Here is a 15,443-nt window from a genome sequence, read left to right as displayed (position 1 = left end):
TTTGGTGACATTCCTATGAACGGTCTAGGAGGAGTTGCGTCGTGTTCGTGGCCATGCATTTCGCACAAAAGTTGTTCCTTCCTGTTGGGCGTGGCTAATGCATTGGCATGACATTTTTGTCCGGCTTAGTGAGATACATATGCGTACCAAATGGCATGCCACTACTACAAACTACATGGCAACCAGGCACCTTAAAGCGGGAGGCCAAAATCACAACGAGTTAGGGGGCGCTATAGAGGCCCTGAGGCCCGCCTGGATCTGGGCTTCTGGTTCTCAGTAGCGGTGGCAGTCTAAGAAAAAGGAGCCAAATTTCGTGCGTTGTCGACCATGGCAAGCGCCCCAATAAGGGTCTTGTAAAGAGTTTGCTTGGCAAGTTTGACAGATCAGAAGCTGCAATATCATTTTTGCCATAACCAGCACGCCCAGGGGCGAAAGTGCACAAAATTTGGTGTAGATGTCAGGTGAGCTATGAAGAGTTTGCGTATGAAGTTTGATGACAATTGAGTAAATAGAAGATGAGATATAGATTTTTGAAGAATAAATTTTTTGGTTTTTCCCATGTCAGTAGGTGGCGCTATGCTGTACGTGAGCGATTATGAGTTGGAAAAATAAGTGTCTACAACAGCAACGTACTATCACAAGGTAGTGGTGTGAAGGAAAAGCATTATGGAATTATTTACCAAAAACCCGTTTTGGAGCAATAGCGTCGGCCAAAAACAGCGCCCCCCATGGACGAAAATTTCCAAAAAGTGGTAGACATGACATGGGAGGTAGTAAGAGGGTGGCTGTGAAGTTTGACCAAATTTGAGGAAAGATTGGAATTTTTGCCCAAAAATAGCGCCCCCAGTGGCGAAACATCACAGAAATTGGGTAACATGTCAGAAGCCCAATGAGTGATTTGCGTGTGAAGTATGAGCAGTTTTGAGCAATCAGAAGATTTGTTATGAATTTTTAAGCATGTAAAATTTTGCATCGAAAATTGATTGACGTATAACTTCTGAACGGTTTATCCTACGTGAAATGTATTTAGTAACTTTTGTCAGCCATGTCTGTAGATGATGTGTATCAATTTTGGTGACATTCCTATGAACGGTCTAGGAGGAGTTGCGCCGTCTTCGTGGCCATGCATTTCGCACAAAAGTGAAATTACCTCACTTCCTGTTGGGCGTGGCTAATGCATTGGCATTACATTTTTGTCCGGCTTATTGAGATACATATGCGTACCAAATGGCATGCCACTACTACAAACTACATGGCACCCAGGCACCTTAATGCGGGAGGCCAAAATCACAACGACTTAGGGGGCGCTATAGAGGCCCGGAGCCCCGGCCAAGTTTGGGCTTCTGGTTCTGAGTAGCGGTGGCAATTCTCGGAACTGGTGCCAAATTTCGTGCGTTTTCGCCCATGGCAAGCGCCCCGAAAATGGCCCAACAGCGGAGAAAAATAAAGAAGAAGAAGAAGACGGAAGAAGAAGAAGAAGAAGAAGAAGACGGAAGAAGAAGAATAATAGTGAACTCTTACAAGAACAATAGGGCCTTCGCCCATAGGGCTCGGGCCCTAATAATGCACCAGTGTTTTATTGCTTTGCATGTCTTCCAAGCCTATGATAATGTGAGTGACAATTTTGCTGACACAAAAGAAATGGCAATTGCATATCACTTTCACCAACACAGGACACATAGCTAAGTACTTACCTTCCTATTAGTACGTTAATTTTAATTCTACATTTCCATATTTTGGAAAGGACCGGGAAAAAAAAATCATGCACTTGCTGCCCTTTTTCTGACTTTGAGCCCCTGCCCCTCTATAATCCTGTGCATGTCCCTGGTAAACACACCTCCACCTCCATCACTCTGAACACTGGAGTACCACAGGGTTGTGTGCTCAACCCCCTCCTCTACTCCCTTTTCACACACAACTACAAACCCATACATGATTCCAACATCTTTATCAAGTTTGCAGACGATACAGCCATGATAGGTCTGATCTCAGATAACAAGTCAGCTTACAGGGAAGAGGTCGAGAAACTGGAGTGTTGGAGTCGAGACAACAACCTCGTCTTAAACTCCAAAAAGAGAAAGGAGCTCATCGTGGACTTCAGGAGACAGAAGCATGGAGGCCACCACTCCATCAGCATCACTGGTGAGAGTGTGGAGGCAGTCCAGAATTTCCGATTTCTTTGAATACATATCAGCCAGGACCTGTCATGGACTACAAACACTTCGACACTGGCTAAAAAAGGTCTTCAGAGGCTCCATTTCCTGAGGACCCTGAGAAAAGCGCAACTGCCTTAACAGCTACTGATGAACTTCTACAGGTGCACCATAGAGTCAGTGATCACATACTGCATCACTGTGGGGTACTCGGGCTGCACCTTGGAGGATAAGAAGACCCTGCAGTGCATCATAAAAACAGCTCAGCAGATCACAGGCACTCCACTTCCATCACTGGAAGAAAGCCATCACACCTGGGGCACCCGCAGAACCAAAAACACTATCAAGGACCCAACCCTTCCTGGACACGGACTCTTTACCCTTCTGGTAAGTGCTTCAGAACTCTGTATGCCGGCACAACCCGGCTGAGGAATAGTTTTTACACCATAGCTATCACACTACTGAACTCACAGCACTCCCCCCCCCAACTAATCCACAGGTCTGAACAGCACACCTCCACTCATTCACTGCTGCTATACTACTGTACAATACAGCCCATGGCATTTGACCAGTTCTGTATATTCATGTATCTTACTATATATTACTGTATATTCTGTGCTGTATATTACTATATCAACACTAGTGCAATAACATACGAGTACAATATTCTCTATGTGCATGTGAGAGGATTCACTCTGTCACAGCAAGGCTGCAGACACAGCACCCTGAGGCATTTATGATCATTTCTGGGGACTTTAATCATGCTACTTTGGACTCTGGCTGCTTTTTACCAGGTTGTGGACTGTCCAACAAGGAACAACAGGACAATTGACTTGCTGTATGCTAATGTGAGGAATGCATACAGAGTCACACCCCTCCCCCCACTAGGGAAGTCTGACCACAACCTGGTTCATCTACAGCCGAAGTACACCCCCTTGGTCCAAAGGCAGCCTGCAACAACTAGCTCCATCAGGAGGTGGTCCCCTGAAATGGAAGATGCCCTCAGAGACTGTTATGACACCACGGACTGGGATGTGCTGCTTAGTCCACACTGTGAGGACACAGAGGGGCTGACACACTGTCTGACGGATTACCTCAACTTCTGTGCAGACGTGGTCTCCCCCGCTAAGACTGTACGGTGTTGCCCTAATAACAAACCATGGGTAACACAGGAAGTCAAAGCTGTCCTCAGCAGGAAGAAGGCCGCCTTCAGGAGCAGGGGCAAGGAGGTGAAGAAAGCAGTACAGCAGGAGGTGAAACGCTGCATGAGGGAAGCTAAGGACAGCTACAGGAGAAAGGTGGAGCAGAAGCTGAAGGAGAACAGCATGAGAGAGGTCTGGGAAGGTGTGAAAACCATCACAGGCCACAACACAAAGACCAGAGTTGTTGCGGGGACAGTGGAGAGGGCAAACGAGCTGAATGACTTCTTCAACCAGTTCAACCAGCCCACGTCCCCCCACCCTCCCCCTCACTGCAGCCATCTCTCCTTCTTCCCTCAACATACCTCCCCCCAGTCATCGCAGCAGCCCCCTCCTCCCCCACCTCAACACAGACTCCTCCATGCATCACTGCAGACCAGGCCAGAGGTCAACTGAGGAAGCTTCACCCCAGGAAAGCAGCAGGCCCGGACAAGGTGTGTCCCCGACTACTGAAGACCTGCGCTGCTGAACTGGGTGAATCACTCCAACACATCTTCAACCTCAGCCTGCAGCTGGGGAGAGTGCCCACCCTCTGGAAGACATCATGCATCGTTCCAGTTCCCAAGAAGAACCGGCCCAGTGAGCTGAACATCTTCAGTCCGGTGGCACTCACTTCACAAAGACGTTTGAGCGGCTCTTCCTCAGCCTCCTCAGATCCCAGGTGCAACATGCCCAGGACTGTCTGCAGTTTGCGTACCGGGCAGGTGTTGGTGTGGAAGACGCCATCCTCTACCTGCTACAACGAGCCCGCTTGCATCTGGATAAGGGAAATGGCACAGTGAGGATCCTCTTCTTGGGCTTCTCGTTGTGCCTTCAAGACCATCCAGCCCCTTATGCTTCAGGACAAACTGAACAGGATGCGAGTGGACCCCTGCCTGGTCACCTGGATCTCCAGCTACCTAACCGACAGGCTGCAGTACGTCAGGCTGAAGGACATCACGTCTGACACTGTGATTAGCAGCACCGGAGCACCCCAGGGCACGGTGCTGGCCCCTCTTCTCTTCACCCTGTACACCGCGGACTTCTGCTACAACTCGGAGCTGTGTCACATTCAGAAGTTCGCCGATGACACAGCCATCGTGGGGTGTATCAGGGATGATAGAGAGGAGGAGTATAGGAGACTGGTGAGGGACTTTGCCATTTGGTGAAACAGGAACCATCTGCAGCTCAACACCTCGAAGACCAAGGAGCTGGTCATTGACTTTGGGAGGTCCAGACCAAGGTCACGACCAGTTCTGATCAAGGGAGTCGAGGTAGAGGCTGTGAATTCCTACAAGTACCTCGGGCTGTGGCTGGACAGCAAGCTGGACTGGACTTGCAACACCAACCACTTGTACAGGAAGGGACAGAGCAGGCTATACTTCCTGAGGAGGCTGCGGTCCTTTAACATCTGCAGGAAACTCCTGTGGATGTTCTATCAGTCCGTGGTCACCAGTGTCCTGTTTTACACCGTGGTGTGCTGGGGGGCAGCACATCCAAGGAGGACACATCCAGGCTGGACAAACTGATCAGGCGGGCCAGCTCTGTGGTTGGCATGAAGCTGGACTCTATGGTGACCGTGGCAGAGAAGAGGACTATGGACAAACTACTGAACATCATGGACGATGCCAGTCACCCTCTGCACACCATCATCAGCAAACAGAGGAGCCTGTTCAGTGACAGAATGCTCCTTCCCAAGTTCAGGACTAACAGACTTAAAAACTCCTTTGTCCCTCATGCCATCAGACTGTACAATTCCTCTCTGGGGGGAGGAGGGGTAACAGGAGGACAGAGGATGGGAAGGAGCAGTAGCCTAGCCTGACAAAACGCAATACTGGACAATGTGCAATATAAATGTGCAATATAATGTGCAATACCTCTCCTGCTGGCCTTTTTTTCCTCCCATATCTTATGTGTATATGTAAATACTTGTATATATGAATACGTATATTTATATTTGTATATGTAAATACTTAATTTAATTTATCTAAAAGTTTTCTCTATTTTCTATTCTCTGTTTATCCTGTAATGATGCTGCTGGAATTTTAATTTCCCTGAGGGAACCCTCCCAAAGGGATCAATAAAGTTTTATCTAATCTAATCTAATCTAATCTAATCTAATCTAATCTAATCTAATCTAATCTAATCTAATCTAATCTAATCTAATCTAATCTAAATATGACCAAAACATCATCAGCTTTTCACACAAGTCCTAAAAGTAGATAAAGAGAACCCAGTTAAACAAATGAGACAAAAATATTATACTTGGTCATTTATTTATTGAGGAAAATGATCCAATATTACAGTGGCAAAAGTATGTGAACCTTTGCTTTCAGTATCTGGTGTGACCCCCTTGTGCAGCAATAACTGCAACTAAACGTTTCCGGTAATTGTTGATCAGTCCTGCACACCGGCTTGGAGGAATTTTAGCCCATTCCTCCGTACAGAACAGCTTCAACTCTGGGATGTTGGTGGGTTTCCTCACATGAACTGCTCGCTTCAGGTCCTTCCAAAACATTTCAATTGGATTAAGGTCAGGACTTTGACTTGGCCATTCCAAAACATTAACTTTATTCTTCTTTAACCATTCTTTGGTAGAATGACTTGTGTGCTTAGGGTCGTTGTTTTGCTACATGACCCACTTTCTCTTGAGATTCAGTTCACGGACAGATGTCCTGACATTTTCCTTTAGAATTTGCTGGTATAATTCAGAATTCATTGTTCCATCAATGATGGCAAGCCGTCCTGGTCCGGACGCAGCAAAACAGACCCAAACCATGACACTACCACCACCATGTTTCACAGATGGGATAAGGTTCTTATGCTGGAATGCAGTGTTGTCCTTTCTCCAAACATAACGCTTCTCATTTAAACCAACAAGTTCTATTTTGGTCTCATCCGTCCACAAAACATTTTTCCAATAGCATTCTGGCTTGTCCACGTGATCTTTAGCAAACTGCAGATGAGCAGCAATGTTCTTTTTGGACAACAGTGGCTTTCTCCTTGCAACCCTGCCATACACACCATTGTTGTTCAGTGTTTTCCTGATGGTAGACTCATGAACATTAACATTAGCCAATGTGAGAGAGGCCTTCAGTTGCTTAGAAGTTACCCTGGGGTCCTTTGTGACCTCTCCGACTATTCAGTCCCCCCAGGATTTCGCGGGCCTTTTTTGTGATTGTTGCGGGCTAAAATGTCTGATGTTGCGGGGGGGGGTTCCAAAAAATTGCGATGAAAGTTGCGGTGTTTTTTAGGTTTTTGTTGCGATTACATTGCGGGAGGAAGTGAAAGTTGCGAGAAATTGTTGCAATTTTCTCTTTTTGTGATTAAAATTGAGTGACATGTTAAATATTAAGTTATTACTGAAAAACTATTGATTAAAACAAAGACACTGAGAAATGGTCCTATAAACAACTTTACCAATATAAAAGATTACCAGGACTACAAAAATGCAGAAAAATAGGCTTTACTTATCCAAATGCTCCTGTTGGTTCAAAAGTTAAAGTGCATAGAACCTCACAGCACAACATGAAGTTACCTTAAAATATAATATAAATGCCTCAGCTTCCATGTAAGAAAAAAAAACTATTAATACTAGTACTGTGTGCAGGCAGTCTCTCCTGAAGACTAAATTAAACAATAATTATAAACTAAAAAAATAAATGGCTCAGGCTTCATAGAAGAAAAAAAACAACAATTTGAACAGAATCTCACAGTATGATGCTGAAGCTGCCTAAACAATGGAAAATAAAATACCATTTTGGCAGAAATGTTGGCATCCATTAATTTCTTGTATTAAGTAAAACATAATGTAAAGTGCACACAGTCCTTCACTGTAAACATAACACACTTTCAGTAACAGAATTTAAGCCTATATAAACACTGACTCGCACATGCTGCTTCTCTTGAACGTATACACGGAAGTAAGCAGTGTTGCCAGATACTGCTGATGTTTTCCAGGCCAAAATAATGTTCAAAACCCGCCAAAATGCACTTGAAACCGCCCAATCTGGCAACACTGGAAGTAAGGCGGAAGGTAGTTTGTCGACGTCACCTCAAGACGACGCCAACGATTGGTCAAATTTGCAGGAAAGTTGCGGTGATTGGATATAATTGCAACACTGCCCTGAATTCGCGGGGATTGGTTGAATTTGCGTTGAAGTTGCAAATCGCAACATCACGAAATCCTGGAGGGTCTGACTATTACTCGCCTTGCTCTTGGAGTGATCTTTGTTTGTCGACCACTCCTGGGGAGGGTAACAATGATCTTGAATTTCCTCCATTTGTACACAATCTGTCTGACTGTGGATTGGTGGAGTCCAAACTCTTTAGAGATGGTTTTGTAACCTTTTCCAGCCTGATGAGCATCAGCAACGCTTTTTCTGAGGTCCTCAGAAATCTCCTTTGCTCGTGCCATGATACACTTCCACAAACATGTGTTGTGAAGATCAGACTTTGATAGATCCCTGTTCTTTAAATAAAACAGGGTGCCCACTCACACCTGATTGTCATCCCATTGATTGAAAACACCTGACTCTAATTTCACCTTCAAATTAACTGCTAATCCTAGAGGTTCATATACTTTTGCCACTCACAGATATGTAATATTGGATCATTTTCCTCAATAAATAAATGACCACGAATAATATTTTTGTCTCTTTTGTTTAACTGGGTTCTCTTTATCTACTTTTAGGACTTGTGTGAAAATCTGATGATGTTTTAGGTCATATTTATGCAGAAATATAGAAAATTCTAAAGGGTTCACAAACTTTCAAGCACCACTGTACATCTACGTAATTCTGTGCCAACATACGTTTGTTTTACACTGGTCAAACTACAGTGAAAGTAAAAGTAATGCAAGATCTTATACCTTGCTGCTACTCAATACTGTAGACTGCAGCTTTTGTCTTCAACAGTTTTCATTTCCACACTTGCACAACTCATGATTTGTATTCAGACTTTAGTCTGTACTTGCATTTCATACTTCCAACAGAGGGAATCGAGGTTGTGGCTGTGCAGGAAGGAGACAAGGTTAATGTGCTCATTCCCATGTTGATTCACCTTGTCAGTGGTAGGGGTCAAAATTACAAAGTACTCCTCAGGAAAGGTTTCATAATATGTGAAATACAGTATTGTGCAGAAACCTTTTCTTCCCTAAGAGAATTAGGGGAATGGAAAATAGCAAAGTACAGTCATAAAGGAAACTGATTTTGACATCACAATGTCAACACTGCACACAAAGAATTGGTTCAGATACAAAGTACTTATCTTCTGTATACACACTTAGCTAAATTAGTTGTGCTTTTATACCAGAGAACAATCAGTGTGTATATACATTCTAAACTGCTTTCATTTTCAGTCAGAACATAACACACACACACACACACACACACATACACACACAGATATACACCTGTCGGCTGTCATGTTTGGAGGAGGTGCTGCTGTTGCTGCGAGATGGAGAAGAGATCTTTTGGGACATGGTGGAGCTCTTCTCTTCTGAGCTCATCCCCCACGATCACACACAATGTGGGGGAAGAAAGAGCGAGAAGGTGAGGAAGCGAAGGAGACTCAGCTGTGGACCTCCATGTAGCTATGACTTCTGCAAAAGGGCAGCTTGGTCTAATTAGAAGAGAGAGAGAGAGAGAGAGAGAGAGAGAGAGAGAGAGAGAGAGAGAGATGAGTTATGCTCAATGATAATCACTACACATGGTTGCTCTCTACTTCATTATCATATTCAGAATTAGCACTAAGTTTCTAAAAGCATAGCAAAAGCCTGAAGTAACCATAATTATCTTTTTTTTTATTTCAGTTTAATTTCGTTCATAATGCATCATCTTTACTCCCTACATGCTCTTCTCTTGAAAGCTAGAAATTAAAATTGTGTGTGTGTGTGTATGTGTGGGTGGGGGGCACATATGCCTATCTGAGTGTGAAAATGAGTTGGTTCATATACAGAAGTTCAAACCGCTATTGATTTCACTGTGAACTTTTTGCATGACATTTTGAAACTCGTTCATCTCTGTAACATCATTTACTCCCACGTCCATCATTTTCATCCTCAAACTCCCGCTCCTTCTGTCTCATCTACCCTTAACACAGCAACAAATACTCTTCAACCTTGTCTTGATGTTTGCAGCCTCCCCCTGAGCTCTTTTCTTCCTTTCGAGCGCTCGATCTCACTCACTCATCCTGTGCACCTCAAGGTTAATTAGATTAAGAGCTCTGACTCACAGCGCACTGCCACTTGCCTTCCTCCACATGTGAAAGCAGTACACACACACACACACACAACAGAACAGAACACAAAAAGTGTGCCATTACTGCTATTGGCAGCACCAACAAAAATTGGAAGCAATTCAATCCTCAATATTAAAATTTAACAACATACAAAAAAAAAAAAGTCAGTTTCACAAGATCAACATGAATCAATATCCTCTACAAGTAATCACATAGCTGTTCATGGTTAACATTAAAAAAACAACCCGATCAATGAGTAGCAGGTTCACGATGACAGTCATGTTATAAATGGACTTAGATATGAAGGGCAAATGATATTCTCGATCCAGAACTACACTAAACCCACACTGAAGACACTATATATACACCGAAGAGGCCACACTAGACATCAGTTTTAGCCAGCATTTCAATCCACTTCAGTGCCATGAGATACACAACTCACTTCCCAGATCGTTGACTCACTGATTGTTTGTTAGTCTTCAAAAATTCAGTTGTTATGATTCATATCACGCCCATACTGTCTTCAGTGGAATCCCGTTAGAATGAATAATAATAATGAACCAGTTATAATTCCAGCCTCACTTTATATTTACACATGCCCTGACATGACTTTGACTGTAGCGCTGAATAAAAATCATTATACAAGACAAACATCACAGTTTGTAGCACTAAAAAAAAAAAAAATCAGTTATCCCATGTTAATTAATGGCAATCCAAGTTTTATCACAGAGGGAGTTTTATCTAACAAAAGACATAAACGGCTGCCTAGAGCCCCGCAGCCTCCAGGAAACAGCCTAACAAATGACGCTTACAATGAAATTTAAAGTTTGAAACAGTTTTAGTGAGTGAAAAAATGTGTGGCTGATTCATCATGGTTATGTCCTGAATCTATACTACACACATCAAGGATATTACACAGTCGCACGAGGATATGAAGTTTATCTTCGAGTGGTGAATCTATGTATATTTCACTCGTTCACTTCACTCACTCGTGAAATATTTTTCAACACGAGAAGATAAACATCATATTTTCACACAACTGTGCAATGTTCTTTATATTATATAGACACATCCACAAAAAAATTAACTTACTCAAAAGAAATTTAATTTTGAACCAGCGGGAAAACACTGGGAGTGACATCATCGGAGTGAAATATCTGGAATTATTATACATACAGGACATTTTTTTATGGAACAAAAACGTTTTCTATTCCCTTCTAGCGGGTTTCATTCATTTGGTTTGACAGCATGCAATATTGTTAGCATACTGCTTTTCCTACGTGTATTACGTCACTCTACCCAATGGAGAATGAGTGTTGAATATGGTTTACGATATTGCATGGTTGTCAAGACAACATGACGTCACACGTCAGAGCTGATGCGAATATTCAATGAGAGAGTTTTCTGCTGCGCATGTGCAGAAGCATTTATTTGTTTGGCACCCGCAGTAAACTGTCGCAATGAATTGAAAATCCCATAAAATACGTATTACACATAAAACTTCTATGCTAGTGAGAGACTATGACAGTTTGGAAACAAACATGGCCGCCTGGTTCGCTTCGTTAAATACGGAAGGTTTTAAGAGAATTTTGTAAGAGAAAGACGTGTTGAACACCCGAAAGGCTACCAAAACTTCATTAGATATTCTTCACGCATATTTACAAAAGAAAACCAGAGCATCAGCGACGCAGTAGCTCACACGGCTGTACCAATCACAAAACCAGGGAGTAACTATTGTGTAGACTGATTAGATCTTCCAAAAAAACCCAATTAGAGTCAAAATCCATTGAAAACTCAGGGAGGAGTCGCAATTTTTGTGAATTGTGGATGAACAACAGACATGTAGCGCGCGAAAATCTTGTCAAAGACATGCAGGTTAGGTTAACTGGTGACTCTAAATTGACCGTAGGTGTGAATGTGAGTGTGAATGGTTGTCTGTGTCTGTGTGTCAGCCCTGTGATGACCTGGCGACTTGTCCAGGGTGTACCCCACCTTTCGCCCGTAGTCAGCTGGGATAGGCTCCAGCTTGCCTGCGACCCTGTAGAACAGGATAAAGCAGCTAGAGATAATGAGATGAGATGATATATATATATATATATATATATATATATATCAGGGCTCGAAATTCGCGGTGGTCCGGTCGCCCGAGGCGGCTTAATTTTTCATTTGGCGGGTAATTCCTGTCACTAGCCAGCCCAGCTGGCTAGTTGAAAATAAAAAATATATATGAAGCGAAGATTCAGACACACCGTCAACTAAAGCCGCCACATATTAAGCGCATGCCGTGTCTGTGTTAATCGATGTGTTTATCGGCAGGACGGAAAATACCGAAGAATTCCGAATCATATCGTGTATGAGTCAGGCTGTTGGTTTTTTCACTACTGCGCATGCATATAACGCATCTCGTTGAATATCGCGGTAATCACGTGTAGTATTGGACCAGGTGGGTGGAGCACAGAAGCACGGCAGGCCAAAACTGAGTTCTCAATGAACTATTTATTGCTAGCTTTTCAGCTGTGCGCGCACACACGTGTTCTGGTTGGGGAGAGAGAGCTCCCTTTCTCTACTCTCCTCTCCTTTTAATGGGCGTGGTCACTGGGGAAGACACACAAACACAGGTTAATCCCCATCAGGTGCAATGATTCCACCACTTACCTTCCCTGACTCCGCCCCCCCCATTCACAGACCAACGCTTGGCCACGCCCCTGCTACCACATCACGTGATCAAATTCAATAGATGTGGCCACATTATCACCCATTTAAACGTGTTTTTGTTGTTGTTTACATCTACATCTGCCAAAGCTACGTTGCGATGTGGAATTTTCTGAAAGGTGTATAGAAACCGCCAGAGATGGGGACAAAGCGACCTCGGTCTGAAGAGGAGAAACGACAAAGGACTTATAAGCAAATGTGGGAGCAGGGTAGGCCTTGGCTGCGATACGATGTTTATGGAATAATTAATTTTTTTCAAGTTGATTCCTAGTCAATATGAAGCTCCTAATGCTTTCTCTCTCATAAATGGTTAAATACAGAAAGCATGTTGGACATATTTTGGGTGCTATAGTCTCATCTCATCTCATCTCATTATCTCTAGCCGCTTTATCCTTCTACAGGGTCGCAGGCAAGCTGGAGCCTATCCCAGCTGACTACGGGCGAAAGGCGGGGTACACCCTGGACAAGTCGCCAGGTCATCACAGGGCTGACACATAGACACAGACAACCATTCACACTCACATTCACACCTACGGTCAATTTAGAGTCACCAGTTAACTTAACCTGCATGTCTTTGGACTGTGGGGGAAACCGGAGCACCCGGAGGAAACCCACGCAGACACGGGGAGAACATGCAAACTCCACACAGAAAGGCCCTCGCCGGCCCCGGGGCTCGAACCCAGGACCTTCTTGCTGTGAGGCGACAGCGCTAACCACTACACCACCGTGCCGCCGGTGCTATAGTCATGATAGTAAATATATTTGTTTTCAATACTCGTACACCAAGTTGCTAAGTTTTCCAATATATTATTATTTGTTGATATTATATTATGGTGCTCTGTGTCGTTCTCATTTATGTATTTAACAACAGTATCAAAATACTCGGGTCTTGAAATAAATGCACATTAATCATGAACAATGGTAACTACTCTCTTTTGCATTATTTTTCATCTCATCTCATCTCATTATCTCTAGCCGCTTTATCCTTCTACAGGGTCGCAGGCAAGCTGGAGCCTATCCCAGCTGACTATGGGCAAAAGGCGGGGTACACCCTGGACAAGTCGCCAGGTCATCACAGGGCTGACACATAGACACAGACAACCATTCACACTCACACCTACGGTCAATTTAGAGTCACCAGTTAACCTAACCTGCATGTCTTTGGACTGTGGGGGAAACCGGAGCACCCGGAGGAAACCCACGCGGACACGGGGAGAACATGCAAACTCTGCACAGAAAGGCCCTCACCGGCCACGGGGCTCGAACCCAGGACCTTCTTGCTGTGAGGCGACAGCGCTAACCACTACACCACCGTGCCGCCTGCATTAATTTTGACAGAAGTAAAATTCATACATGAACAAATTTTGGCTAGTTGATTTTCTGTTTGGCAAGTTACCTTGGAAGGTAACTAGTCCGGCTGGCTGGTGAAAAAAAAAAAAAAAAGAATTTCGAGTCCTGTATATATATATATATATATATATATATTTATTAGGGCGGGCGGCACGGTGGTGTAGTGGTTAGTGCTGTCGCCTCACAGCAAGAAGGTCCTGGGTTCGAGCCCCATGGCCGGCGAGGGCCTTTCTGTGCGGAGTTTGCATGTTCTCCCCGTGTCCGCGTGGGTTTCCTCCGGGTGCTCCGGTTTCCCCCACAGTCCAAAGACATGCAGGTTAGGTTAACTGGTGACTCTAAATTGACCGTAGGTGTGAATGTGAGTGTGAATGGTTGTTTGTCTCTATGTGTCAGCCCTGCGATGACCTGGCGACTTGTCCAGGGTGTACCCCGCCTTTCACCTGCAGTCAGCTGGGATAGGCTCCAGCTTGCCTGCGACCCTGTAGAAGGATAAAGTGGCTAGAGATAATGAGATGAGATATTTATTAGGGCTGTAACGATATGCGTATCGAAATCGCGATACGCAGAGCCACGATCCGTATCGCGATACAAGAAGGCAGAATCGCGGTACACCCTTTCAAACTTCTCCTCAGCCCAAAAACAGAGGCGCTTCCAAACTTCAATTTATGAATACTTTACTTTTTATTTAAATTGCATTTTAAACTTACTTAAATTACTTTTATTTTTTTATATCTGTTAGTAAGTCGTTTTTTCGCCGACCTGCGACAATCTTCTGCGAGTCACGCAACGTCCACACTCGCCACTGGCAGAGCATTCATTTCTTTTAAGCGGTCGCCATTCTGGTTGCGACGCGGGGAGCGAATCTGTAAACAAGCAGCTCATTGGCTGGCTAGGTGTGCCACAAGCCAATCACAATCACTTGACCGGAAAGGCATGCAGTGTTGCCAGATTGGGCAGGTTTAGGTGCTTTTTGGCTGGTTTTGAACATATTTTGGGGTGGAAAACGTTAGCAATATCTGGCAACACTGAAGGCATGTCTGCTTGGGCGGAAGCCTTCTGCGGCAGTTACATTTTGACACGCGAGCAATGTTTCACCATAAAAATTCCGTAATTTCCATCTGTTTTCCGCGATCACAGAAAATCATTGGCTCTATGAGAGTGAGACAGTGAGAGAGCCACCCCCCCCAAAAAAAAAATCTCAACGGATTTACACGATTTGGAAAAATGACTTTTTCAGAACCGAAAAAAACAGAGCTTCCGGCTCAACAGTATTATTTTGAGAAATAAAACAATCTTTGGATATACATTTGTTCATTTTTGCATACATATTACTCATTCTCTGCAGTGGTCTGAATTATTTGTTATTAAATAGTTAATGTAAGTAAGTAAATGTTAATAAGTCAAATTTACTACTTTAAAAAAACATTTTAAAAAAATCGTGGGCGTATCGAATCGTGGGTCAAAAATCGCGATACGAATCGAATCGTGAGTTGGGTGTATCGTTACAGCCCTAATATATATATATATATATATATATATATATATATATATATATGTGTGTGTGTGTGTGGCATACATGGTTATAATTCACCTGTGAACATCAGAGTCAGAAAACAAGTAAGATGGTGCCGGATTATGTCCAAATTGTGTCCTTACTAGAACGTACTACAGTTACAGTTAGGTAGTAGGTACTTGACCGTCATTAGTACATACTCAGAATTCAGATGCAGCCATAGTACTATTTTCCAGTTGAATCACGGTCTTTGTTTACTGTGTTTCCTGTTCTTGTTGCATTTCCTGGTTTTTACCC

At 43.7% G+C, this 15,443-nt stretch overlaps 1 protein-coding gene across 4 annotated transcripts in view; it reads right to left on the bottom strand.

The window, feature by feature from the left end:
• Positions 1 to 15,443, bottom strand: part of osbpl3b (oxysterol binding protein-like 3b) — a 194,158-nt gene that overhangs the window by 96,530 nt on the left and 82,185 nt on the right. For 3 of the 4 annotated variants that reach the window (XM_060921826.1, XM_060921825.1, XM_060921828.1), the window contains one exon: positions 8,745 to 8,953. In XM_060921826.1, coding sequence (XP_060777809.1) covers positions 8,745 to 8,840 — 96 coding nt within the window. In that variant the 5' untranslated portion in view covers positions 8,841 to 8,953. Of the gene's footprint in view, positions 1 to 8,744; positions 8,954 to 15,443 lie in introns of those variants that run through there. The other variant, XM_060921827.1, reaches the window with a different exon arrangement.

Source organism: Neoarius graeffei, chromosome 5, assembly GCF_027579695.1.
Source record: "Neoarius graeffei isolate fNeoGra1 chromosome 5, fNeoGra1.pri, whole genome shotgun sequence".
Classification (NCBI taxonomy): Eukaryota; Metazoa; Chordata; class Actinopteri; order Siluriformes; family Ariidae; genus Neoarius; species Neoarius graeffei.
Note: the sequence above shows the minus strand (reverse complement) of the source record. Positions and strands in the feature narration are given on the sequence as shown.